General features: G+C 38.4%; 1 protein-coding gene across 2 annotated transcripts in view; it reads left to right on the top strand.

The window, feature by feature from the left end:
* LOC106872636 (thrombospondin type-1 domain-containing protein 4) overlaps positions 1–27,500 on the top strand; it is a 334,387-nt gene that overhangs the window by 213,249 nt on the left and 93,638 nt on the right. For both annotated transcript variants that reach the window (XM_089360964.1, XM_089360963.1), the window contains exons 3-4: positions 25,358–25,482; positions 27,042–27,111. In XM_089360964.1, the coding sequence (XP_089217090.1) occupies positions 25,358–25,482; positions 27,042–27,111 (195 nt within the window). The remainder of the gene's footprint in view (positions 1–25,357; positions 25,483–27,041; positions 27,112–27,500) is intronic.

Genomic DNA, 27,500 nt, shown 5'->3' with positions numbered 1-27,500 from the left:
GCACCATAACGCAATTCACTCTGCCTGAAATTTGGAAACAACATGCTTTATTGCTTAGCATTCGCACCGGAAGCTCCAATACGAACATCTCAGAGTGTTTAGGTGTCATTCTGAGGAAAATGCAATTTGGGGACATGTACCGAGAGTGATAAAAGTCAAACATCCAGTCAACGTGGTGTTTGGATTGATCACTAGTGATGGCGACGTTATGCTTCCATTCATCTTCCCACACGACCTCACACTCAACACAAAGCCTACATCAAGTGCCCTGTATCAAGAGGGTGGCTATGGAGACCCTATGTCTGGCAACAGGACCCTGCACCATGCCACACAAGCAGGAGAACCTAGTCATGGCTGTTAGACAATTTCTGCGACTACATCACCCCTAACATCTGGTCACCTAACTCCCCAGACTACAACTCCCTTAGGGCGCAGTTGAGCGAGAGACCAACAAAATTCCTTGTAACACCAAAGATGAACTTAAGGCAAGGATTATGGCAGCATTCACGAAGTTAAAGAAGGAGACCGTTCAGAAGAGTTGCAGGAGATTCCGAAATTGTCTGGAGGCCGTGGTCGAAGCCAATGGCGATTTTATTGAATAAATTTACTCTTTAGTATTTCAAGATATTTTATGTAATTTTGGTAAATATATTTGTTAATATGAGATGTCAGTGTTATTTTCATTCTTGCGTAATTTAGACGGCAATTTATTCGCCGCACTATGTATATTTACTACTGAATGAACTGGAGCAATTTGAAATGAAAAGTTTTGCACAAGAACGCAACGCAGCACTCAGTCGACCCCACGATCTTGCGACTTTGAACGCAACACTCTAACCACTTGGCTACGCGCTTTCACTTAACATCGATAAAATTCCAGAAATTTGGGAAGAGGAAAAAGTCATTTATATCGATCTCTAAAAGATAAAAGCAATGCGGTATTTTAGTTTAGATCCTAAAACGCCAGATTAAATGTCGCAAAGCATTTTATGTTCGATACTCAAGAGAAATAACTCTATGTTTTAGTAATAACGAAAATAACAACATCGAATAATAGTAAAAACAACAACAACAAGAGCACTCAGAGATCGCAGACCTCCGTCAAGGCAACTCCAGCGCCCTCTCAGCGATTGGCCAGAGTTGATTTTTAAAATGAGAATATCTGAAATAAACTCGACGGCTATCACAAACGAGAATATAAAATACCAGCCCGACCGCTCTCAAAAATTAAGTAAAAAAAGAAAACAGGAAAAATAATCCAGACTCCTTGTCCTGTACCGGATCGATTCCTAAATTTAATCAATTCGTGCCAGTCATGAGGCCAACCATCTTTGAAAGTTTCATTCGAATCCATCCAGCGGTTCTTGAGATATTTTGTCCACGGACAAACAAAAAACAAACAAACACGACTGAAAACAATACCTCCGCCTTCGCTAAGACGGAGGTAATAATAACTACGATAGTAATTGCATAAATAAGTGTCAACCAGCTTGAGACATCTACTTCACTGTCTATTTTGTTATGTTTCTAGCAGATTTCCAACAGCTTTCCCCTCGAATGTCACTTTTCCTTACCCGTAACCCAGTATAAGGTCTCTCCCAGGAGATTTCTTTATTTGGTAATTTTGCAGCAATTGTTTAAAGAATTTCATTTGAGGTCTCATAGGTTTTGTGGGAGACGTTTCAATACTACACACTCGATCATTTATCCATACTGCATCGCAGTTGTGCTCATTATTTTCATTGCAAATTTCACCAACGGCACCACCCAGCAATGCCTGCAGATCTTTCAAGGCAGAAATATTTAAAACCTTGAGGATATTGTTTCATATTACGTTATACAACTTGTGTGTTTATGGTAAACTTGCAGTTAATGGTTCTGCGTTCTTGTCATTTCTTCCGATAATAAATCTTTTATCTCACCGCTTGTAGTTTGTGTTAATTGGAAATTGGTTTACTTACGAATGAGATAATTACTAATAATTAATTTCTTTCATCTGCAGTTTCCGTACATCATCTATATCCTTCGTAAAGTTGCATCTAGTAAGTCGTGAATTTATCATTCACTTTGCATCTGATGATAGTTTCCAATTGTGCGATGTTTATTTTCTCGTAACCTATTGATATCTTTTTTAGAGGAAATTAGTTTATTTTGATTATGTGTTCTCTTTTCGATCTTTCTCTGCTACTCCCAAGTATTTACAAACGGTAACTGCAACGATACAGTATAGAAATCCAACGCCCGATAGCCAGGGACCTCAATCTGTACTCGATGTTTCTTTGTGACTTATCGTTCTCTAATAGCATCAATTCAAAAAGTTTTCTGTCAATTCATCTCATAAACATTCTTTCAATTTGTGGTTTGTCGACGTTAATAGAGAACTTCTGCGTGACTTACAATAGCTGATTCTGTCTTGCCATGGTGTATATAATAATAATAATAATAATAATAACTATAATAATCATAATTCTTTTCTACTGGAAGCACAAGGCCTCAAATTTGGGGGACGGGATGAAGTCGATTACATCGACCCCAGTACGTAACTGGTACTTATTTAATCGACCCCCGAAAGGATGAAAGGCAAAGTCGACCCCGGCGGAATTTGAACTCAGAACGAAGCGGCGGACGAAATACTGCTAAGCATTTCGCCAGGCTTGCTAACGATTCTACCAGCTCACCGCCTTATCTCTTTAATAATAATAATAATAATAATAATAATAATAATAATAATAATAATAATAATAATAATAATAATAATAATAATAATAAATGCCTCCATGCAGTACCAGGCAGTGGCTCTCATTTGTCTTGATCCTAACTGATTGGAAGTGTTATCATGTACATTGTTTTGTCTTGGTATAAAAAGATGGGCTACAGCAAATATTCTACTCAATACCACAGATCATATCCCTTAGTGGCTGACGATATGTGCATCTCTGATCACGAGCAGAAGTAGTAGTGGAGCATCATAGCCATACGTTGAGAGGAATTTATCGGGGTTTGGATAATTCATCTCTGGAAACAGGTGTTTTGTTCATCATCCTTAAACAACCCTTATTCAGGGACCTTTTGAGCAGGATGGGCTACTCGACATGCAGAAAATTCTAACTGGGCTCCACCTGCAACGTCATGCACAGCTCTCTCACTCAATAATAATAATAATAATAATAATAATAATAATAATAATAATAATAATAATAATAATAATAATAATAATAATAATAGTAATAATAATAATAATCCACGCGTTGTTATTTATTACTTTAATTTCGCTTCTTGTTTTTCCCAAAAAGAGAACTTCACGGCATTTCTCCAAAGATAACCATTTTATTTGTCACCAAGTTTGAATTAATGGTAAAAGATTTTAAGTACTGGTGTTTATTACACGAAACACTGACAAATCCTTCCAATGCCCACGTCTACCTAAGTGTATATGAATGTATGTATATTATAAACTATTAAGTAGGGTGAGACTTGAGAACGTGTGTCAGTTTAAATTATTGAGTAAACTTTCCTCCCTGCTGCAAAAATAACTAAACTTGATCTTAATTTAAGGCAGTAAAACATGCTATTTGTTTATTTTTATTTTCATTCATTACATCTATTTATCTATTTTTTAATTTATTTTTCATCATCATCATTACCATCATCATCATCACCATCATCATCATCACCATCATCATCATCACCATCATCATCATCACCATCATCATCATCATCATCATCATCGTCGTCGTCGTCGTCGTTGTCGTCGCCATCATTATCATCATTATCATCATCGTCGTCGTCAACAACGCCGTCGTCATCATCATCATCATAATTGTTATCACCATGTTCCTCATCACCCTCACCACCAACACCATCATCATTACTACCACAACAACATTAACAACACCGTCAGCTCCACCATCATCATCAACAACAACAATAATAACAACACAACCAGCATTATCATAATCACTATGACTATTGAAACCAACCTCCTCACCACCACCACCACCATCATCACTTCAGTCAGAATCTCCTCCATCACCGTCACCGCCACCACCACCATTTCAACCGCTATCACCATCACCACTACCACTGTCATCAGTATCTCAAGCACCATTACTACTACCAACAACACAGCCATCATCATCATCATTATCCTCATTACCGGCACCCACCCACCACCACCATCAGTATATCAACCACCACCGCCACCATCACTATCATCAAAGGGTGTGTATTCACTGTTTCATATACCACAATTCCCTGCAATCTGAAATATCAAGTGACCAACAACAAGAATGTAACTCGAGAGGCTTATGTAAAATCACGTGGTTTTTATATCTGGGACGTATGTCAGAAGAATTTGATCCCTCGACGTCTACTTTACCCATTTAGCCTCTCCCTAGAGACAATTTTACTACACCCTTCAGCAAACCTTTAATGGTTTCAAGTGGTTTGTGTATCTATCTCTCTTGTGTTTCTACATGAATCATTCATAAATGAGATTTCGGGTAGCATTTTGGGTGAATTTTTTTTCTGGGGTGGGGGCGACACTGTTTTGTGGGTATTGTCTTCGGATAATATTAAAGCGGTGGCGAAAACGGCGTGTTGGTGGAATCGGCAACGCATAGGATAAAATGCTTAGCGGCGTTTCGTCCGTCTTTACGTTCTGAGTTCAAATGCCGCCGAGTGCAACATTGACTTCATCCGTTCGGGGTCGAAAAATGAGTACCAGCCAGGCACTGGGATTGATATAATTTTCTATCCCCCTCCCCCAAAATTTCAGGCCTTGTGCCTATAGTAGAAAGCACTATTATTATTATTATTATTATTATTATTATTATTATTATTATTATTATTATTATTATTATTATTTTATGTTTGACTTTTGTTTTGCATTTGTACAAGTTGGATCCAAGTCTCACCCAGAGACCTCAAGAGACAACAAGCTAGAAGTTCATGTAGGTGTTATGCCTAGGGTACCATATATTTGGATTTGTACAGTTTTGTTCTAGTGAATGTTTAAGAAACCATAAGAAAAGTATGTGTTTGTTTTAAAATTTGAGATTACATAGACAGTATTTTACGTAGGATATGGGCACTATCTTTTGAACTTCAGCCATTTTGGGGTTTCCTGGTATCTGAGCTAGGTAGTAATTAGCCCGTTTCGCTGTCATTCCCAGGGCACCTATGACAATAGGTATAATTTTCGTCTTCAGATTCCACATTTTGCTAATTTCTATTTCAAGATCTTTATATTTGCTCAGTTTTTGGTAGGTCTTGACAGATACGTTTATATCGATTGGGACAGTCATATCAATGAGGAGGCATGATTTTTGTCTGAAGTCTTTCAGTATGATGTCTGGCCTATTTGCGTCTATCTTTCTGTCAGTTTGAATGGTGAAGTTCCAGAGGAGTGCAATGTGATCATTTTATTATTATTATTATTATTATTATTATTATTATTATTATTATTATTATTATTATTATTATTATTATTATTATTATTACATGAAAACTCACAGCTTAATTTGCTGGGTATGATGGAAAGTGTCAGCTGTCCACAGCCAGCAGACTAATGTGACACCAGTTTACTGGTCATGCTTCAAGAACCCTTTGAAGAATTCTTGCAATTCCAAGCAATGCTGATTTTTGCAGGTGTTCTACCTTCACACTTGCACCGGTCTTTTTCGGCCATGTTGGTAGTTGGGCGCTAATACTTCCAAATCCACCAAATATTATTGGTATCACGTCTACTCTCTTCATTGACTACAGCCTTCGTATTTCCCACTTTAAATCATCATAGTTGTTTATTTTTTTCTTCTTTCACATTGATCCTGTTGTCACCAGGGATTGATATATCAATTATCAAACATGTTCTTTCTTTTTTATTCACCACAACAATGTCAGGTTTCCTATGTCTAGTCAAGTAATCGCACTGGATCATTACATCCCACAGGATTTTGCAATTCTCATTTTCAGTGACTCCGGGGGGTTTCTCATACCACGTCTTTGCTCCTTGCAGGTCGTAATTTTCACAGAGCTCCCAAAGGATCATTTTTGCCACATTGCCATACTGTCTTTTGTATTCGCGTTGTGACAATTCCGGGTATTCGCTAACGGTGTGCCATACTATTTCACCCCTCTCACCACAAGTTCTGCATTTGTCGCTGTCGGTAACGTTGTCTATTCTGCACTTCACATAGTTGGTCCTTAACGCTGGTTCTTGAGCTGCGGCGGTAAGCTGGTAGAATCATTAGCACACCGGACAAAATTCTTAGCGGTATTTTGTCCGTCTTCATATTCTGAGTTCAAATTCCGCCGAGGTCCACTTTGTTTTCATCCTTTCGAGGTCGATAAAATAATTACCAGTTGAGAATTGGGGTCAATGTAAACGACTTAACCCCGCCCCGAATTTAATGGCCTTCTGCTAAAATTTGAAATAATTATTATCATCATCGTCATTATTATTATTATTATTATTATTATTATTATCATTGAGTGAGAGAGCAGTGCATGCCATCAAAGTGACACTGGGGTAAAATATACGAAGCCCATTATACCCATCATGACTACCCGTCTGATAAGGGTACACCAGGCACATGGATCACAATCATATATGCGCGACATGGTGATCTCATATCAAGATAAATAGCACATGACCTCGCAGATGGGTTCCAGTTAGAATTTTCTTCAGATCGAGTAGCCCATCCAGCTCAAAGGTCCCTGAATAAGGTTTCTTTAAGGATGTTGCGCAAAACACCCATGTTTCCAGAGGAAAAATTATCCAAACCCCAAAGAATTCCTCTCAACACATGGCTATGATGCTCCCCTACTACTTCTGCTCGTGATCAGAGATGCACATATCGTCGGCCACTAAGGGACATACTCAACTGGTTGAAGTCAAATAACTAACAAGCATATCTGTGGTAATGAGCAGAATATTTGCTGTGGCCCATCTTTTATACCAAGACAAAACAATGTACATGATAACGCTTACAATCAGTTAAGATCAGAAGCAATGAGAGCCAATGCCTGGTACTGCATCCGGGCATTATTATTATTGTTATCATCATCATCATCATCATCATCATCATCATCATTATCATTATTATTATTATTATTATTATTATTATTATTATGGTAGGGAGTTGGCAGAAGCGTTAGCACGCCGGACAATATGCTTAACAACATTTCATCCGTTTTTACATTCTAAGTTCAAATTCCGCCAAGGTCCACTTTGCCTTTCATTCTTTCGGAGTCGATAAAATAAGTAACAGTTAAGCACTGGGTTCTATGTCATCGACTTACCGCTTCCCCGAAATTGCTGGCCTTGTGACAACATTTGAAATCATTATTACAACAGTCTTTTATATGTATAGTATATTCTCTCTAAACCTCCGTCCGACATGTGTTTCTACTTCGTGGATTCCTATGTCTGTGATGTCCATTTGCATCCTGTTGGTTCGGCTGCATTGAGATTTCATCCTGCTTAAATGTATCCATGCAGCTTTACTCTAGATGTTGCCACTAGTAAAGACTGATGCGAATTGATTAACCCATCTGATGTTATTCCATATCACTCGAAGTGATTAGCCAGAATCTGGATTATACAAGAGTGTTTGATCGGGATCTGCCTGGATCCAATATCCCTATCCGTTCACAATATAGTCTTTTAGTTATTTCATTTGTTTCAGTTCTTAGATTGCGGTCATGCTGGAGCACCGCATATGTATATATGGATGGATGGATGGATGGATGGATGGATGGATGGATGGATGTGTGTATGTATGTATGTCATTATTCAGTTTATTTCAAGATTTCTTGCCAATAGAGAAAGAACCAGTTTCTAACCTAGATCCAAGGCTCCTTCATTGGAATTTCAACAACAGCAGCAGGGTATTTTTGTTTGTATGTATGTGTGTATGTATGTATGTATGTATGTATGTATGTATGTTTTATGTATGTACTCTCATGCATTTAGTTGCATATCTAGATACGCTCATATATATTTAAATGATAAACTTCTGGAAATTTTTACAGATTCTTACAGTTCCAGTGAAGGATTGAATCTGTAGTCTTCGTGCTAGCTTTCTGCTTTTTGCTTTTGAGAAGCTTACTTCCTCAAGATTGGTATTTAGGCAGTGTGTTACATATCCCAGGATCCCATTAATTACAGGTATAAACCTGAATTTGTAATCTGAATAGAGTAACTGCAGATTTCTCAATAGTTCAGCATAGGTGTTCTCTTTTTCACTGATCTTTAGCTATATGTTAACATCTGCTTGGCAGTTAATTTCCACAACTGTGCACAGTTTCTCTTCTCTATCCCACATCATTAAATCAGGTCTGTTGTGCTTACATTTTATTGAGGTCTTCACTGGAACATTCCACCAGTATTCCTTTTTATTATGGGTGGCTATGGCTTCTACTATATTGTGGGCTCCTATTTCTTTGTCCTTGGGATTATCCTTCCGACGGATTTCATTATAGAGTGTCCTAGCTATAATATCTTGTCTCATCGGTAGATAATAATGTAATGACATTTTCGGACAACTGCTTATGATGTTGGTGATATTTTCAGTGTAAAATCCACAAAATCTGCATCGGTTGTCACATTTCACTGCTTTTCCTGCATCTCTATCCCTTCTGTGTATCAGGTACTTGGTTGATATTTCTTGTTCCTGGATTGCAAATGCATACCCTTCAAAGTGGGAGGTAGTATTCCAGCTATTTGTCAATGATAAACTGCTTTCATGATCGATGTTACTATCATCATGGAGCTTTCTACTAAAATATCCATGCATAGTCTTCTGCTCATATAGGCTTATCCTTTCATCTGATGATATGTTGCGAGATATAAGGCGGCGAGCTGGCAGAAACGTTAGCACGCCAGGCGAAATGCTCAGCGGTATTTGGTCTGACTTTACGTTCTGAGTCCAAATTCCACCGAGGTCGACTTTGCCTTTCATTCCTTCGGGGTCGAAAAATTAAGTACCAGTTGCCTACTGGGGTCGAGCTAATCGACTGGCCCCTTCCCCCAAAATTTAGGGTCTTGTACCTAGAGTAAAAAAGGATATGTGGCGATGTATGTATGCATGCATGTATGTATGTATGTATGGGGTGGAGACTGAAAAGTAACGAAGATCAAATGGTAAGTTATACAGTCACGGGTTCAAGCCTACCGTAAGTCTTTCAATATACTTTTTTGCTAGTACGTGTTGGTTGGTGCAAACCAGTTGCCTATTATGCGAAGTTATGAAATCTTCTAACATGCATACATACGATAAACTAAGGATCTTAACGGGGCTAAGCTAAGTCAGCAACATACCTGATTTCTCCATAAATTCTTACACTATCTTTGAGTGTTTACCATTATTGTAAATTTCTTTATTGACCGAGTAAATGCTATCAAATGAGTAAAAGATACAAATAGAAATTAGCTGTCACATAGAAAATTTACCCAAGTAGGGAATAAAATGTGTGATATTATCTCGTGACTTGCAGAAAACCACCTGGAGGGTGGTGTGTCAGCTAGCAGTATTAATTTTTATATATTACAACTATCTATTTGATACATAGTGTAAATTTTATATACAACATCTGTTATGTAATATATAGTATTAATTTTATACAAATCTATCGTTACATATATGTATGTGTGTATATATATATATATATATATAAGCTAGTACATGCTATATATGTGTGTGTGTGTGTGTGTGTAAGCTAATACATGCTATATATATATATATATATATATATATATATATATATATATATATAGCATGTATTAGCTGTTTTCTAGCAGACGTTGATTCTTCCAACCGTGACTATTCTGCCTTTAATTTCAGACATAAAATATCTAGGACTACCTTATCTGATATGTCTTATTTTTTCTTTCTTTTTTCTGAGACCGTACGATGTGATTTAAAAGAAAAATTGCTGCTATTTTTATCAGGTCAATCGACCATAAGAACTCTCCGTTATTGGCTCGCAATTTGTTTGTGTTGTTATTGTTGGTGGCGATAATCTTCGTCTCCTTTCCTCTTCATCTTCTTTCTGCTTCTTGATCTTGTTTCTCCAAGCTTATCATTATTCCCTTTCTTATTTTGGTCCCACTTCTCTCCTTCTCTCCTTCATTTTCCTTCATTTTTTTTTTTTTTTGGGGGGGGGGGGGTTCTTCATCCGTCTTCATCCTTCTCTTCGCTATAAATTACATTTTCTGAGACAACTTCAAACCAGCTGCCATCTCATGATATCAAATCTTTATAACGAGTTACTCAAATATAACCAAATCTAATTTTAACAACTAAACAAAAAAAGAAAAAATAAGAAAAAGAAAGAAACCATATAAGTAAACTCTTTAGACTGGGAATCATTTTTTTTTTGTTTATTTTACTTTTATTTTACTTTTTTTAAGTTGTTGAAAAAAATATTTCCTCTCGAAGAATGACGGAGAAAGAGAGAGAGACAGAGAGAGAGTATTGAGAGAGGGAGGAAGAAGGAAGAGAGAAAGAAGGAATTGTAACGAACCAAAAATGTGAAATAAGAAAGAATTAAAGGATTATATCCCATTCAAGTGAATTACATCAGAGTTGAGGAATGAGAAATAATTCTAACCAAGACAGACAAGACATAGCCAGGAAGGCGGGGTGGAGGTTCGTTGGGGCGTTGGGATGTTGGGTTTGTTGGGGGTGTGGTTGTCTCCCTGCCTGTGGATTCTTCCAGTTCTTTGAGAAAGGCTGAAGAAATGTTGAGAACAGAGTAGGCAGAAGGAAATATAGTAAAAGAAATAAAAAGGTAACGGAGAGAAAGATCGGGGTGGGTGGTGCACAGTGTGAGTAAAAAGAAGTGAAAGAATACTGGGAAACAGACACACAGGCACACAGATAGACAGACTAATAGACAGATAGATAGATGAATTGACAGACAGACAGACAGATAGATAGATAGATAGATAGCTAGATAGATAGATAGATAGATAGATAGATAGATAGATAGATAGATAGATAGATAGATAGATAGATAGATAGACAGATAGATAGATAGATAGATAGATAGATAGATAAAGAAATACATCTGATTCAAATAGGTATTAAAAGTGATTTACCACGCTGCAAATTGGTCCCTTGCTGTCTGTCACTTGAAGGAACCGACCCCTGCACAAGTAATACCTGTACCATATTCAACTTTGCCAGTTGAAGAAACACCCGTTCAGCATGTCGCCACTGATGCCATTCTTACAGTATTAAGAATGGCGGCGGGCTGGCAGACTGATTAGCACGCCGAACAAAATCCGTCTTTATTTTCTGAGTTCAAATTCTGCTGAAGGCGACTTTACTTTTCATCGTCTTGAGATCGATAACATAAGTACCAGTTGAGCACTGGAGTCGATTTAATCGACTTACCACCACATCACCCTCCCCGACCTTGCTGGCTTTGCGCCAAAATTTTAAACCATTCTTACGACGTTAAGATGCACTGCATCATGATACTTATTTAGAGTCACGTGGTATAATTCAGCGATAGTTAAGCATATTCTTTTCTACTCTAAGCACAAGGCCCGAAATTTGGGGGGAGAGAGCCCAGTCGATTAGATCGACACCAGGACGCAATTGGTACTTAATTTATCGACCTCGAAAGGATGAAAGGCAAAGTCGACCTCGGCGGAATTTGAACTCAGAACGTGAAGACAGACGAAATACCGATAAGCATTTCGCCCGGCGTGCTAACGTTTCTGCCAGCGCGCCGCCTTTGATAGTTAAACATATTACCAAAGTGTGAAGGCGCGTGGCTTAGTGGTTAGGGCATTCGGCTCACGATTGTAAGGTCGTGAGTTCAATTCCCGGCGACGCGTTGTGTCCTTGAGCAAGACACTTTCTTTCACGTTGCTCCAGTCCACTCAGCTGGCAAAAATGAGTAATACCTGTATTTCAAAAGGGCCAGCCTTGTTACAGTCTGTGTCACGCTGAATCTCCTTGAGAACTACGTCAACGGTACATGTGTCTGTGGAGTGCTTAACCACTTGAACGTTAATTTCACGAGAAAGCTGTTCCGACCCTCGTCGTCGTAACCGACGGAGTGTTCCCATTACCAAAGTATCGCGTATAGCCTAGCACAACACAACACAATGTAAAATCAACAGTTGACGAATTAACGAGAGAATCACAACGCGAATGATGAACCTGCTAGAAAACATAGCCAACACTCCTCCTCCACTTCAGATTCTGTAAATATTTTTTAAAGAGCACGTTGGAAAGTTGTTGTCATAGGTAAACAAAAAAAAAAGTAAATAGTGACCCCCTGGATCTCCTTTGGTCATAGGTCTGCTAGCTTAGAACTGGACTAATCAACAGAGATATATATTTCCTGCCTGAATGGAGAATGGTATTACGGTCATTTGTTATAAAACATTCTCATTTTTATCTTTTACTTGTTTCTGTCATTTGGAAGTGGCCTTGCTGGAGCAAAGCCTTCAAAGGTTTTAGTCAAGCTAATTGTCTTCTGTTTTTATTTCTTTTTTAAGTAGTACTTATTCTGTGTCGGATCTCATTTGTCAAACTTCTCAGTTACGGGGATGTACATAAAGACATCATTGTTTATCAAGCGATGGTGGTGGGGACAGACACAAACTCACACAAGGTAAGCGTTCACACAGTTTCCGTCTACCAAATTCATTCATGAAGCATTGGCTGCGCAGTAGGACCGAACTCGAAACCACAGCTGGCGTGGCTGGCTGTGTAGTTAGAAAGCAAACTCCTTAACCACACAGCTACGCCAGCATCTCTATGAATTTATATTCAGTACTTGATTGCATAATCAAGGCGGTGAGCTGGCAGAATCGTTAGCCACGCCGGGCGACAATTAGTAGCATTTCGTCCGACTTACGTTCTCAGTTCAAGTTCCGCCAAGGTCGACTTTGCTTTTCACCCTTTTGGAGTCGATAAACTAAGTACCAGTCGATCTAATCGATTGGCCCCTCTCCCTAAATTTCGGGCCTTGTGCCTAGAGTAGACAAGAATAAAGGCATCGAGCTGGCAGAATCGATAAAACGCCGGTCGAAATGCTTGGCGGTATTTCGTCTGTCTTTACGTTCTGAGGTCGACTTTGCCTTTCATCTTTTTGGAGTCGATAAAGTATCAGTTGCGTACTGGAGGTCGATATAAAAATTTCGGGCCCTGTACCTAGAGTAGAAAAGAATATTTAATTACATAAATGTGTGTCACAATCACGTGAAACATTCAAGTTAAGTGGATGCTGCGATCTATTTCCAAGGCTGATTTTATTATCCGTTTCTTGTTTTAATTTTGTTTTTTTAATTTATGTTTTCACGATCACTAGTTTGTTGTTGATATTTTCAACCAATATTTTCAATATATCATATGTATTTACGATAAAAATAGAACTTGACCTACTTCGATTCTTTTTTATGAAACCTTACTCCCAAATGTTCAAACTTTTTAAGTTCGTGCTTAATTTAATTGATGTCTTAATTTCCATTCTAAATTGGCATTACTTCATAATTCTTTGTCCTTCAAAATTTTCTAGATTTCAGATTTTCTTGGTGATTAAGCAAGAATTTTGGTCCCCAAGGCTATGCATGAAGATTACATGACATTCCGAAGTATAGAATCGCGGATATCCTTGCAATGAAGTGGTTCTAATTTTGATCTCAAATACAATAATACAAATAAATACGACGAAGTTTGACACTATCATCATACTCACGTTCGAATCTGCTAATGTTTTAAGTCTAGTTATATCAATAAATCACGCGTGTTTTGTATGCGCGTTGTCTGAAGGGAGAAAGTGTCTCCGATGAAGAAAAACAACAACGATCAGCATATTCATGTTCGAATCTGCCAGAGTGTATTAGGAATAAATAGATATGTTATTACTTGGATTTTCACTGATGTGCGTACACCTCATGAGTTATTATCAGTTTGACAGACATCGGCAAACATCAGCAAAGAATTTCTTTGCTGATTCTCATAACCAGGAGTCTCTGGTCTAGTTAGATTCATTGTTACGAATGAGTAATTTTGAGTGCGGTGGAACACAATAAGGTCGAAACACAACAGTGTCCCAAAGTCCTCTTATATCAATGAATTATATAGAGTGTTCAAAAGGTCTCCCCGCAGTGAATTCTTTTTTTTTTAGAAGAGTCAATTTATATATTTTTGAAGAGTCAACATTTTTTAGAAGAGTCAACTTATGCATTAAAAATGAAGGACGACACTTTCAACACTTTTTACAATGTTTTTTAAAGTCTTGTAAAGTCTAATATATTCTTTTGCAGTCTTATACCATCTTGTAAATTTTTATTTTGCAATAAAATACTTATTGCGGAGAGAGTTTTTGAACATCCTGTCTTTGTTATGAATGCATATGGTCTGAGGGAGACGTTCGTCAATGACGAAAACCAACAGCGATTACGCATATTCACGTTCAAATCTTCAAATATGTCAGAACGCATTACGAATGAATACGTAGGTAATTGTATTTAAACTTATTATTCAACTGCTATGTTGTTATAGAAAGTAAACATTGTAAAGGGTGGAAGAATAGAAAATTCAAATTGTCATTTCTAATATGTAGAAATGTGCATCAGAAAATAGCTGGTGTTTACAGACTTTTGGTTATTAACATTCGCAATTTGGAAATCTCGATGTGGCGTCTGGGACTATATACCTATCTTTGATGTTCTTTCACCGCAGAAGCAATTAAAGTTTGTTTTTGGGTGGATATAAACTTTATTTCTAGGGTGACTCGGAGTTATTAAGAGATCAGGTTTTAGAGGCGCGGAAGGGTGTTGCATCGCAGCGTAACCAAAACGGATGGAAGAAATTTCACGATAATTACACGCATATACACACATGTATGTATGTATGTATGTATGTATGCATGTGCATACGTACATAGGTCATACGTATGCTTGTGTTTATATATGTGTATGTATGTATGTATGTCATTATTCAGTTTATTTCAAGATTTCTTGTCAGTAAAGAACCGGTTTCTAACCTAGATCCAAGGCTCCTTCATGGGAATTACAACAACAGGGTATTTTTGTCTGTATGTATGCATGTATGTATGTATGTTTTGTGTATGTATTCTCATGCATATAACTGCATATCTAGACATGCTCATATATATGTATGTACGCATGTATGTATGTATGTTGAGCAAAATTATGGAAACGCCATGTTAAATAGAAGTTATATTATTTAATACAGAGTGAAGGAGGCAATCTGGCGGAACCATTAGCACTCTGGTCTAAATATTTATAGGCGTTTCGTTCAACTTTACGCTCTGAGTTCAAAAATTTCGCCGAGTTTGACCTTGCCTTTTATACTTTCCAGGTCGATAAAATAAGTACCAGTTGAGGACTGAGGTTGATGGAATCGACTTACATCCCTCCTCCAATATTCCAAGTGTTGTGCCTGTAGTAGAAAGGATTATCTAATACGGAATTAGTCAAATTTGACATTAATCACAGCTCTAGTACGTCGAGGAATTGACTCGTACAGATTCTGAACGGTTGTTAACAGAATTTGGAGTCAGTTTACAAGTAAACTCTACTTTAGTTCATTCAGTAGCGATAGCGGAGGGATGCAGCTCCCCACTTGTTGCTCTAAAATGCACCATAAATGTTTGATTATATTGAAATCTGGTGATTGTGGGTGCCAATCCAAATGGTCGACTTCGTAACAATTTTAAAGAGCACTAGCCGTGTAAATCGAAGCATTATCACCCCTGAAAATTGCGCTGCTGTCAGAAAACAACGTTTGGACCAGAGAATGGACATGAGCAGCCGAAATTCTCTTTAGATATTCTTTAGAGTTACCTCTGTCAATGTAGAACAGCTAAAGGTCCAAGAGAACCCCGTGGTATGGCTGTCCAGTTATCACAGAGCCATATCTGTGCTTCAATGTAGCGGCCAAACTGTAGGGGCCGAAAGCTCCTTTGGGATGTCGCCAGACATAATTTGACCCCAAATTGGGAAAAAAAGGTAAATTATGATTCTTTAGAGATGACATTTGTTCCATTGAGCCATAGATCACTTCTTCTCGTTATTAATGTCGACGTTGGACAGGAGACGTTTAGCGATTGCAACCTTTTAATGGTGTCTACCTTTATGGAACCTACAACGAACGGCTTCAGTTGATACGGGATTGGCAAAGTGGTGGCTTAGCTCTGCATTCACTTTTGCTGCCGTTGTTCAGTGGTTTTTAGGCACAATAAGTTTCATTAGTCTGCGGTCTCTGTGAACCTTGCTTTCCACCAGGAATTATGCTTCACAGAGCTGTTTTTTTCTTAGTTCTGGAATGTCAACATGATTTTAGAAACTGTATCTCACGAAATATTTAGCAATTTAGCAGTTTTAGCGACTGAAGCTCCAAGCAATTGGTCCTCTTTGGAAGACAGAGGAGTTTCAAATTGCACACTTATTTAAGTAGATATCTTTTCTACTCTTGGCACAAGGCCCGAAATTTAGGGGAGAGGAGGCCAGTCGATTAGATCGACCCCAGTACACAACTGGTACTTAATTTATCGACTCCGAAAGGATGAAAGGCAAAGTCGACCTCGGCGGGATTTGAACTCAGAACGTAAATAGATATATAGCTGCAAAGCAAAAATGAAGGGTTATATCATGAACGACAAAGCATACATAATGCATTTAAGCATATATGTACATTGTAGAACAGTTACGAATTTGTCATATTGCCAATAAAGTAAAAAAGGGGCATTCCCATGATTTTCTCCAAACTCAGTGTGTGCGTGCACACCTGTCTGTCTGTATGTATGTATGTATGTATGTATGTACGTATGTATGTATAAATGTATGTATGTATATATGTTGGCCGAATGGTTAAAATGTTCGTTTTACAGTCACGAGGTCTCACGTTCGACTTCACTGTGATGGCATCTTAGCCAAACATCATTTTCAATAGCTACGGATTGAGCCATACTTGATCAACGAAACTGAGCGGCACCAAATACGATACAGAGAATTCGAAGACAATCCAGCTATCAATTCTAACAAGTGCAGTGAGCCGCTAGAATCCTGGGCGTTTACTCAATGCCCAGAAATTTGTCTGAATCTGTAGACACATTCAAGTAGACAGATTATATCTTTTCTTTCTTTATTTTATTTCTATAATTCTCTGCAAAAACCTTGATTTTCATATCTTTTTCAAAAGACACACACACACACACACACACACATACACAGATTATATATATATATATATATATATATATATATATATATATAATAAGAGAAGTCGACACTGACATATTTCAGCTGTTCACCAGGCACAACTTTATTTGCATGAGGAGAAGATAGAGTTGTTCAAATGTTTTCTTAGATGGGCTGTTTCTGTGTTCTTGTTTGTTTGTTGGGTTTGATTTTTGCTTTATTTTTGTTTTTATAGATTTTCTTTTTAGTCGCACATTTGAGATCGTATTTCTACCGAGGCAAATGTGTGTGAATTTCGTATGTGTGTATATATGTATGTGTGTGTGTTTGTGTATGTGTGTGTGTATGTGTGTGTGTGTGTATGTGTGTGTGTGTGTGTGTGCATATACATGCATATATATATATATATGTATATATATTTATATACACATAGTGAAGGCGCATGACTCAGGGGTTATAACGCCGGGCTCATAATCATAAGGTAGTGAGTTCCATTACCAGACAGGGCTGTGTGTTGTGTTCTTGAGAAATAAACTCAGCTGTAAAAGATGAGTTGCGACGTCACAAGTTCTAAGCTGTATCGGCCTCTTTGCCTTTCCCTTGGATAACACTGGTGGCGTGGAGAAAGGAGGCTTGTATTCATGGGCGACTGCTGGTCTTCCATAAACAACCTTGCTCGGACTTGTGCCGAAAAGGGTTTTTACCAATAAACACACACACACACACACACACACATATCTATGTATGCTAGTATATAATATATATATGTGGAGGTGCAATGGACCAGTGGTTAGGGCAGCGGACTAGCGGTCATAGGATCGCGGTTTCGATTCGCAGACCAGGCGTTGTGAGAGTTTATTGAGCGAAAATACTTAAAGCTCCACGAGACTCCGGCAGGGGGTCGTGGCGAACCCTGCTGTACTCATTCACTACAACTTTCTCTCACTCTTTCGTCCTGTTTCTGTTGTACCTGTATTTCAAAGGATCAGCCTTGTCACACTCTGTGTCACGCTGAATCTCCCCGAGAACTACGTTAAGGGTACACGTGTCTGTGGAGTGCTCAGCCACTTGCACGTTAATTTCACGAGCAGGCTGTTGCGTTGATCGGATCAACTGGAACCCTCGACGTCGTAACCGACAGAGTGCCGTAGTAGTTGTAGTATATGTATATATATATATATATATATATATATATATTAATAGTTATCGCCAAGCCAACATGGCAGTCCCACAGGTTTCGTGTGTCACATAGCTAGCTAGAGGTGATGGCTTCTTGGAACTAATTCACGGCAGCTTTCGTCCTAAATTTGGGACTGCCATGTTGGCTTGGCGATAACTATTAATTTCCAGTACCGCTGCCGTAGTCTCCTTTAGAGAGACTTAGAAATATTAATAACTATATATATATATATATATATATATATATATATATATTGATGATGATGATAAATGATAATGATTATGACAGTTCTTCGTGCACGAAGATCATGAGGAAGAGTGACAAGCCCTTAAGTAGGTATGTAATGCGATCTTTGAATCTTAGGCTCTAGCACATTTGGAGCAAATATGAAGGCCTTGATCAGATGGAGTTCATGACGATAATTCTTTCATTATTTCACGTTTATCACCCCCCCCCCTTTCTGAAAATTGCTTGCAGGGATCTGGAGGCAATCTCGGCACATTTTCCTCTCTGTTCCGACTTTCTCCCACCCTGTGGCTAATAATTTTGAGGGGAGGGGGTTAAAACAATAACATTAACCAATACGTGCTTGGTACTTTATTCAGTCGATCTCGAAAGAAGGAAAGACAAAGTTGACCCCGGGCGGATTTGAACTCATGATCTAAAAGGCCTGGATATATATGCATATATATATATATATATACATATGCATACACGTATACAGGTATGTGTGTGTTTTTGTTTGTGTGTGTGTGTGTGTGTGTGTGTGTGTGTGTGTGTGTGTGTGTGTTTATGAATATTTATATATGCATATATTTATAAATATATGCATACATATTTAGGTATATATATATATGTGTGTGTGTGTATTTATAAATGCATATACACGCACACACATTGACATAGATTGTATACATACATATATGCGCACACGGGCTGGTATGTATGTGGTTGTGCATGTATATGTGAGGTGAGTTGTGTGTGTGTTCGAGTATGTGTGCATTTATACATGTGTGAATATGTTTGTGAGAGTTGTTGAAGTTTGGTGTGTGTATTGTACCGGATGCAGACGATGCTTAAAATTGGTATTTGTTGCCGGAGTTGCGGTGGAGAGGGGGGGGTCTATAGAAGACGGAAGCATTGGATAGTTGGATTAAATGGTTTACCATAAGGTGCAGACTACTTCACATTTTAACATAAATACATTTATCATGGTTGCTCTCATCCTGCGTCTGTCCATACACACACATACACACACACACACACAACGTTATGTGCTGCATAAACACGTCAAGTAATTACATTAGAGCTCACTATATCATACTTCATATTACATCTACATCTGTAAATGTATAGTAAATCTACATCTGTAAATGTATAGTAAATACATGTGTGTGTGTGTGTGTGTGTGTGTGTGTGTGTACATAGACGGTTGCATCAGCTGGAGTATAAACTTTGAGATAAACATAGAGCAAATTGCAAAATTACATCACAAAAAAAAAACAGGAGAACAATTTTATTGATATGTCAATAGACTCATTTCCTACGTCCGTTTCTATAAAAAAAAAAGGAGTGTAAGAAGAATAATTCCTGCAACGCTTTTGTGCAATCTTTTGTGCAGCTCTTTTTTTGCAACCTTTGCACGATCTTGTCATAGAAAGGGAAAATTATTAGATAAAATGTTAACCACTAATGGCACGCTAATTAGTAGCTCCAGTGAATTGGAATTACTAGATTTAGTGTTTATATAAACAGAAGGACTACTTGTTTCTGTGGGATTCGTCAAGTGATATAATCACCTTGGATGCGACCCCAATAAAAGTCGAAAATTCAATATGGTTGTTTATCAGTTTCCTAATCTGCGAACAAGATAAATGAACCTGCCATTTACATGTCTTCTCCACAAGTTTATACATACGTATGTGTGTGTGTGTGTGTATTGCTGCTTGGAAGGTGTTTATAAGTCATTTAAAAACACAAAAATCGTTAGATTCACTTCAAAAATTTAATTTAATTTGTCAAAATATTTTCGTCGCTTTGAAACCGCGACCTGTTCGCTGACAAAATTTTGAGATGCAGCTTGGAATTTTGTCAGTGAACAGGTTCCGGTCTCAAAGCGACGAAAATATTTTGACAAATTAAATTTTGAAGTGAATCTAACGATTTTTGTGTGTTTTTAAATGGCTTATGAACACCTTCCACGCTGCAGTTGTTTTTGTTTCAGCATACGATCTCAGATCAGGTCCGTAATATATATATATATATATATATATATATATATATATATATATATATATGTTCTTTTCTTCTCTAGGCACAAGGTCCGACATTTTGGGGAAGGGGGCCAGTCGATTATATCGACCCCAGTACGCAACTGATGCTTAATTTATCGACCTCGAAAGGAAGAAAGGCAACGTCGACCTCGGTGGAATTTGAGCTCGGAACGTAAAGACAGACAAAATACTGCTAAGCATTTCGCCCGGCGTGCTAACGATTCTACCAGCTCGCTGCTTTGTATGTATATGTATATGTATATGTATATGTATATATATATATTTGTGTGTGTGTGTGTGTGTGTGTGTGTGTGTGTGTGTGTGTGTGTGTGTGTGTGTGTGTGTGTGTGTATCTATATAGACCATACAGCATTGTGGAAGGGAACAGAAGGTTGTGCAAGCTGGTTATTAATTTCTTCCCGTCTAGCGTGCTAGAAAAGCCTCCATAGAAGCCTTTAGATCATATCAAGCATGGACGGATCCCTGAAATCCACAACACACCACGGTTGATATATCCACCCATACATCCATCAATATTCCCTGCTCATAAGGCGGCGAGCTGGTAGAAACGTCAACACGCCGGGCGAAATGCTTAGTATTTCGTCTGTCTTTACATTCTGAATTCAAATTCTGTCGAGGTTGACTTTGCCTTTCATCATTTCTGGGTCGATAAAATAAGTACCAGTTACGCACTGGGGTAGATCTAATCGACTGGCTCGCTACCCACCAAAAAAAGAAATCGGGGAAGTGACAGAAACGTTAGCAAGCCGGGTGAAATGCTTAGCAGTATTTCGTCTGTCTTTACGTTCTGAGTTCAAATTCCGCCGAGGTCGACTTTGCCTTTTATCCTTTTGAGATCGATAAATTTAGCACCAATTGTGTACCGGGATCGATCTAATCATCTGGCCCCTCTCACCCAAAATTTCGGGCCTTTTTGCCTTAAGTAGAAAAGAATATTCTCCGCTGACTATTCCTGGGAGGTAATGGAGTTAGAGTCTTCTAGTACCTCCTCCATACAGTCCGACCAGAAGAGACCGAATTAGACTTTCTGATTGGATTTCAAAGTATGACCGACTGAAACCATGGATATCATCCAACCATCTCATTCTTGGTCTTCCACTGGTTGACTCAGCTTGATGAATCCGTCTCGCGATTCTTTCCTAGAAAAAAAAAAGATCACTGATCATGGAATGACTGTTCCAGAGATTCTTCGAAGGAACCTCATTTCGGTCCCTTGTATTCGCGATCCTACACTTTCGGTCATTATCCAACGTTTTTCACCATCGATGAGGATAGGCACGAAAACCGAATTGAAGACAATGAGTTTGGCTGTTTTGGCCAACCTCACTTCTTCTGAAGGTGGAATATTGGAACTGACGCATTACTGTGCCAACAGCTGTAGTTCTAGCATCGGATTCAGCCTTCTGTTTCCCATCATTTGTGAATACAATCCGAGATACTTAACTTTTCTGCTTGCCTCAGCGATATTCTAGTAACATGCAGAATGCAATGAGAAGATTTTCTTGAGAGGGAAAAGGAGAGATAAAATAGATACACATACATACATGCATACATACATACATACATATTTATATGTATATGTATGTGTGTGTATGTATATATATATATATATATATATATATATATATATACGTATGTGTATATATATATATATAAACAAACACAAACATAAAATAGGTAAATAGCCAGCAGACTGACAGATACATACATACATACGTGGATAAACAGACAGACAGAAATAGATAGACAGATAGATAGATAGATAGATAGATAGATAGATAGATAGATAGATAGATAGATAGATAGATAGATAGATAGTCGAGTAGACATGTTAGCAGAATCCTAATTTACTTAATCCCCTTCAATTAGTGTTAAAAATACATCGAAATTTTCCTGTTAAGTTACACAATCTATCCTTTCTGATTGGTAAACCAGGTTAAATACATCTCATTAAGTGAACTAGTGTGGGCTGCTTGGTGCTAATTGGAGATAGTAGTAATTGCAGCAGTAGCAGCAGCAGCAGCAACAGCACCAGCGGCACCAGCAGCAGTAGTTCTTGCTGTTGATGAAGTTTGTATAGTTGTCCGTGTTGTTGGTGATGGTGTTGTTGTTGTTTAGGGTGTGTGAGTATTGTAACGGCAATGTCACAGAATTTTGATTTGTTGGTTCCACCCAGAGCACACCCATTTTCTGCTGCTGCTGCTGTTGTTGTTGTTGTTTGGCTCCAGGTCATCCTTGATCAAAGGGCCACCTTGGGGTAGTTTACTCTTTTTATTCTTTTACTTGTTTCAGTCATTTTGACTGCGGCGTCGGTTGTCAAACGATGATGGTGGGGAACAAACACAGATACACAAACATATACATATATATATATATATATATATATATATATATATATATATATATATACATATACATATACACGACGGGCTTCTTTCAGTTTCCGTCTATCAAATCCACTCACAAGGCTTTGGTTGGCCCGAGGCTATAGTAGAAGACTCTTGCCTGAGGTGCCACGTAATGGAACTGAACCCGGAACCATGCGATTGGTAAGCAAACTTCTTACCACACAGCCACGCCTATTTAGTTTTTTGGGGGGCGGGGGTTGTTTCTTTCTTATTTGGTTTTGTATTTTTTTCTTTTGAAACTGAATTTCTAGTCACGCCATATCAAAGAAAGTAGAGGAATTTGAGGAAGATTTGACTACTTTGTTTAGCACGTCGAACGACCACTTATAGACTTCCCTGTTGTTATCGTTGTTCTTGACGTTGCTTTAGTTGTCGTTGGTGTTGTTATTGTTCAACCCCAGCTCATCCTTGCTTGAGAAAAATTTTGTGATCAAAGCTATTCCAAACACGACCATCCTGCCTTTCTATATTTTTTCCGGCACAGTCTATCAACGATTGCATTATCCAGTATTTCCTTCAGCTTTTCTATGTTAGGCTACGATATGAGCAAGGGTTTGGTTGCTATTTCTAACTGACCGATCAACCATTAAGAATAGTGGTTCCCAGCCATTCTTTACCTATGGACTCCTTTACTTCTTGTTTTACTCCGGTTGACCCTTATAACAATTCGATGTTTAAAAATCCCATTATAGGCGCAGGCGTGGCAGTGTAGTAAGAAACTTGCTTCCCAACCACATGGTTCCAGGTTCAGTCCCACTGCGTGACATCTTGGGCGAGTGTCTTCTCGGGTCGACCAAAACTTTGCGAGTGGATTTGCCAGACGGAAACTAAATGAAGCCCGTCGTATATATGTGTGTGTGTGTGTGTGTCTTCGTGCCAGTGATTGTCCCCCACCACCGCTTGACAACTGGTGTTGGTGTATTTATGTATCCGTAACTTAACGGTTCAGCAAAAAGAGTCCGATAGATTAAGGACCAGGCTTAACAAAAATAAGTACAGGAGTCGATTCTTTCGACTAAAAAATTCTTCAAGGCGGTGCCCCAGCATGGCCGCAGTCTAATAACTGAAACAAGTAAAAGACAAAAGATATTTTCATAATCAAATATTGGCTAGGATTTGAAACCATGATTTTGCGGTCTTAAAGTCCTGTGCCTTTACATCTTCATAGCATAAAGGGGACGAAATGAATATACCGCAGGTGAGAGGCTTCTGCAATCAATAACACGTTGTCACCAGTAATACCTTCCGTTTCAACATCCTAGGAAAAAAGGTAATTCTTAGTCCAGCAAAAGCAGGCCTGGCGTAGACAGGCGCACGAGGGTGAACGCGGGTGCATGCATGACTTACTTTGCAACCACATCGTTTCGGGTTCAGTCCCACTGCGTGACACCTTGGCCAAATGTCTTCTACTATCACCTCGGGCTGACCAATGTTTTTTGGGGTGGGTTTGGTAGGCGGAAACTGTGAAGAAGCCCGTCGTATTTGTGCGTAACTGTGCATTTGCGTCTGGGTTTGCCACCTACAGTTTCTTAACTGTGTTGGCTGGTTTGTGTTCCTGTAACTTAGCCGTTCGGTGAAATAGTCCATAAAATAAATACCAGATTTAAGATAAATAAGTGCCGGGATCGATTTATTCAACTCAAACCCTTCCAGACGGTGCCCCAGCATGGCCGCAATCCAATGACCGAAATGCTTTATTTATTGTAATAATTTCAACGATTACCTGTCAGGTACTATACGGTTTCTCAATCTAAACACTCCTTGTTTCCTCCTTTGTCTGGGGCACCCAAATATGAAACTCTGAGTTACTTGTATAAGGCTACGTTAGTTCTATATCTTTATACGCACTTCATCTAACACCTGTCTTGTGGACTCTGGTTTCATTTTTACTTATGTAACCTCTTTCATATTAGCAATGTAACCACACACGCGTGCTGTTGGCGATTTCTTTTCCTTTCTTGGACTTTTGCTTTTCTCCTTTCCGACAAAGAGCTATGCTCGAAACGTCAAACTCTCTCTTTTCACGGAGCGTCAAGCTAATACATAACTTGTGAACGTCTTCCTGTTGTCCGTTAATTAAACTATTCGTTTTTTTAATTGAATACTTATTAGAATTGATTATATCTATCTATTTATCTATCTGTCTATCTATTTATTTATCTATTTATTTATCTATCTATCTATCTATCTATCTATCTATCTATCTATCTGTATGTATGTATGTTTGTATACACTCCCCTAATGAATTAACGAAGATATATTTGTTTAATTTTGTCAACAGTTGGAAGGATCGACGAGTGAAGTAGAAGGAGCATGGACCATGTGGTCCAAGTGGTCGAAATGTAGCCAGTTATGCAATGGAGGACTCGCGAATCGAACCCGTGCCTGCATACACAGATATGTAGGGTAAGTTATTACATATTTCGTATTTTGATTGATGACGATAAAAAAAATATATGTAATAATTTGGTAAAATTTTGTAAGAAGTTTGCTTCCCAACCACATGATTTCGGATTCAATCCCATTGGGCCCCACCTAGGGCAAATGTCTTCTATGATAGCTGCGAGCCGATAAAAACCTTGTGAGAGAATTTGACAGACGGAAACTGAAAGAAGCCCGTTTTGTATGTCTGTGTGTGTGTATGTGTGTGTCCGTCCTACCACCGCTTGACATCCGGTATTGGTTTGTTTAGGTCCTACAACTTTGCAGTCTGGAAAGATAAGGATACAATGAGTACCAGGCTTTTAAAAAGGACAGCAAATGTAATATAATTTCTCATTATTATTATCTAAGTTAAGGCGGCGAGCTGGCAGAATCGTTAGCACGCCGGGTGAAATGCTTAGCGGTATTTCGCCCGTCGCTACGTTCTGAGTTCAAATTCCGCCGAGGTCGGCTTTGCCTTTCATCCTTTCGAGGTCAATAAATTAAGTACTAGTTGTGTACTCGGGTCGATCTAATCGACTGGCCCCCTCCCCAAAAATTTCAGGCCTTGTGCCTATAGTAGAAAGGATTATTATTATTTAAGTTAGTTTGCCAGGTAAAATGCTAAGCGCCATTTCGTCCGTCTTTACGCCCTGAGTTCAAAATCTGCCGAAGGTCGACATTCATCCTTTCAGGGTTGATGAAATAAAGTACCAGTTGGGTCCTAGGATCGATGTAACCGACGTGCCCCCTCCCCCCACATAAATTTCAGGCCTTGTGCCTTTATTAGAAATGATTATTATTGTTATTAATGCAGCGAGCTGGTAGAAGCACATTAGCGCGCTGGACAAAATGCTTATCGGCAGTTCGCTTGTCTGTATGTTCAGAGTTCAAAATCCTCTGATGTCGGTCGACTCTGCTTTTCATTCTTTCGGGATCGATAAAATAAGTATCAGTTGAACACTGGGTCGATGTAATCGACTAGACCCATCCTACCATATTTTAGGCGTTGTGCCCATTAGCGGAAGAGGATTATTGAAGGCATCAAATTGGTAGAATCGTTAACGCGTTGGACAAAATTCTTTGAGGGTTTTTCTTTGACTTCAGAGTTAAAATAGCACCGAGGTCGACTTTGTCTTTCATTCATTCGGGGTCGGTTTTCTGATTAACATAATATAGCATACTTGATGTTTTGAGTAAACACCGTTTTAAAATATATTTGATTTAAGATAATTTCATTTAAATTATGTAATAATTCACTTGATGGTGTTTATCTTAATGAAACAGTTGTTGAATGCAAGTAAAATATGAAACATGAGAAAATTATGTTTTTCTGCTAGATAGATAGATAGATAGATAGGAGAGAGATAGAGAGAGATTTTTCTATCGCCAAGTATAATCTCATGAAATGGTACCACTACATATGACATAACTATGAGATATCGTATCTATGAGTTTAGATTTAGTATGTCTTAAATGTTAAAGTTATTTCACTGTGAGATTTAATTTCATCTTTAGATAACATTCTTCTTTTAATGCTGCAGGGAGTCGTCGGAGACAGCGAATGCGAAATGTAAAGGGAAAAAGACAGAAACCAAAGTCTGTAACCAAAACGTAAGTGGAAGCCTCATGTCTTACAGCGTTCGTCTTTATGTGATAAACTGACATTTTGATTTCAAATATATTTTGACAGACATGGTTTTAAAGATATGACGTTCCCCTTCCTTCTTCCTTATACTTCGCCACTTTCCCCTCTCCTCATTCCCAACCACTCCCCCTCCTTCTTCAGTTTAGTTCTTCTTAATCCTTCCTCACCCGTTCTCTCTACTTTCGCTTTCACTCCCTGTTCTCTCTTCCCATCCGCCATACTTCTTCCTCCCTCTCTCCCTCTTTATTTCAATGGTTCTTAATTCTTCCTTTCCCCAGTCTTTCTCTCCTCTTACCCCTCCACTCTCTCCCTCCCTATTTATTTTATTTTCGTTTTGTTTTTCACTCACACTATA

Source organism: Octopus bimaculoides, chromosome 12, assembly GCF_046866305.1.
Source record: "Octopus bimaculoides isolate indiv1 chromosome 12, ASM4686630v1, whole genome shotgun sequence".
In the NCBI taxonomy this organism is placed as follows: Eukaryota; Metazoa; Mollusca; class Cephalopoda; order Octopoda; family Octopodidae; genus Octopus; species Octopus bimaculoides.
The sequence above is the reverse complement of the archived record's forward strand: the minus strand, read 5'-3'. Positions and strand labels throughout refer to the sequence as shown.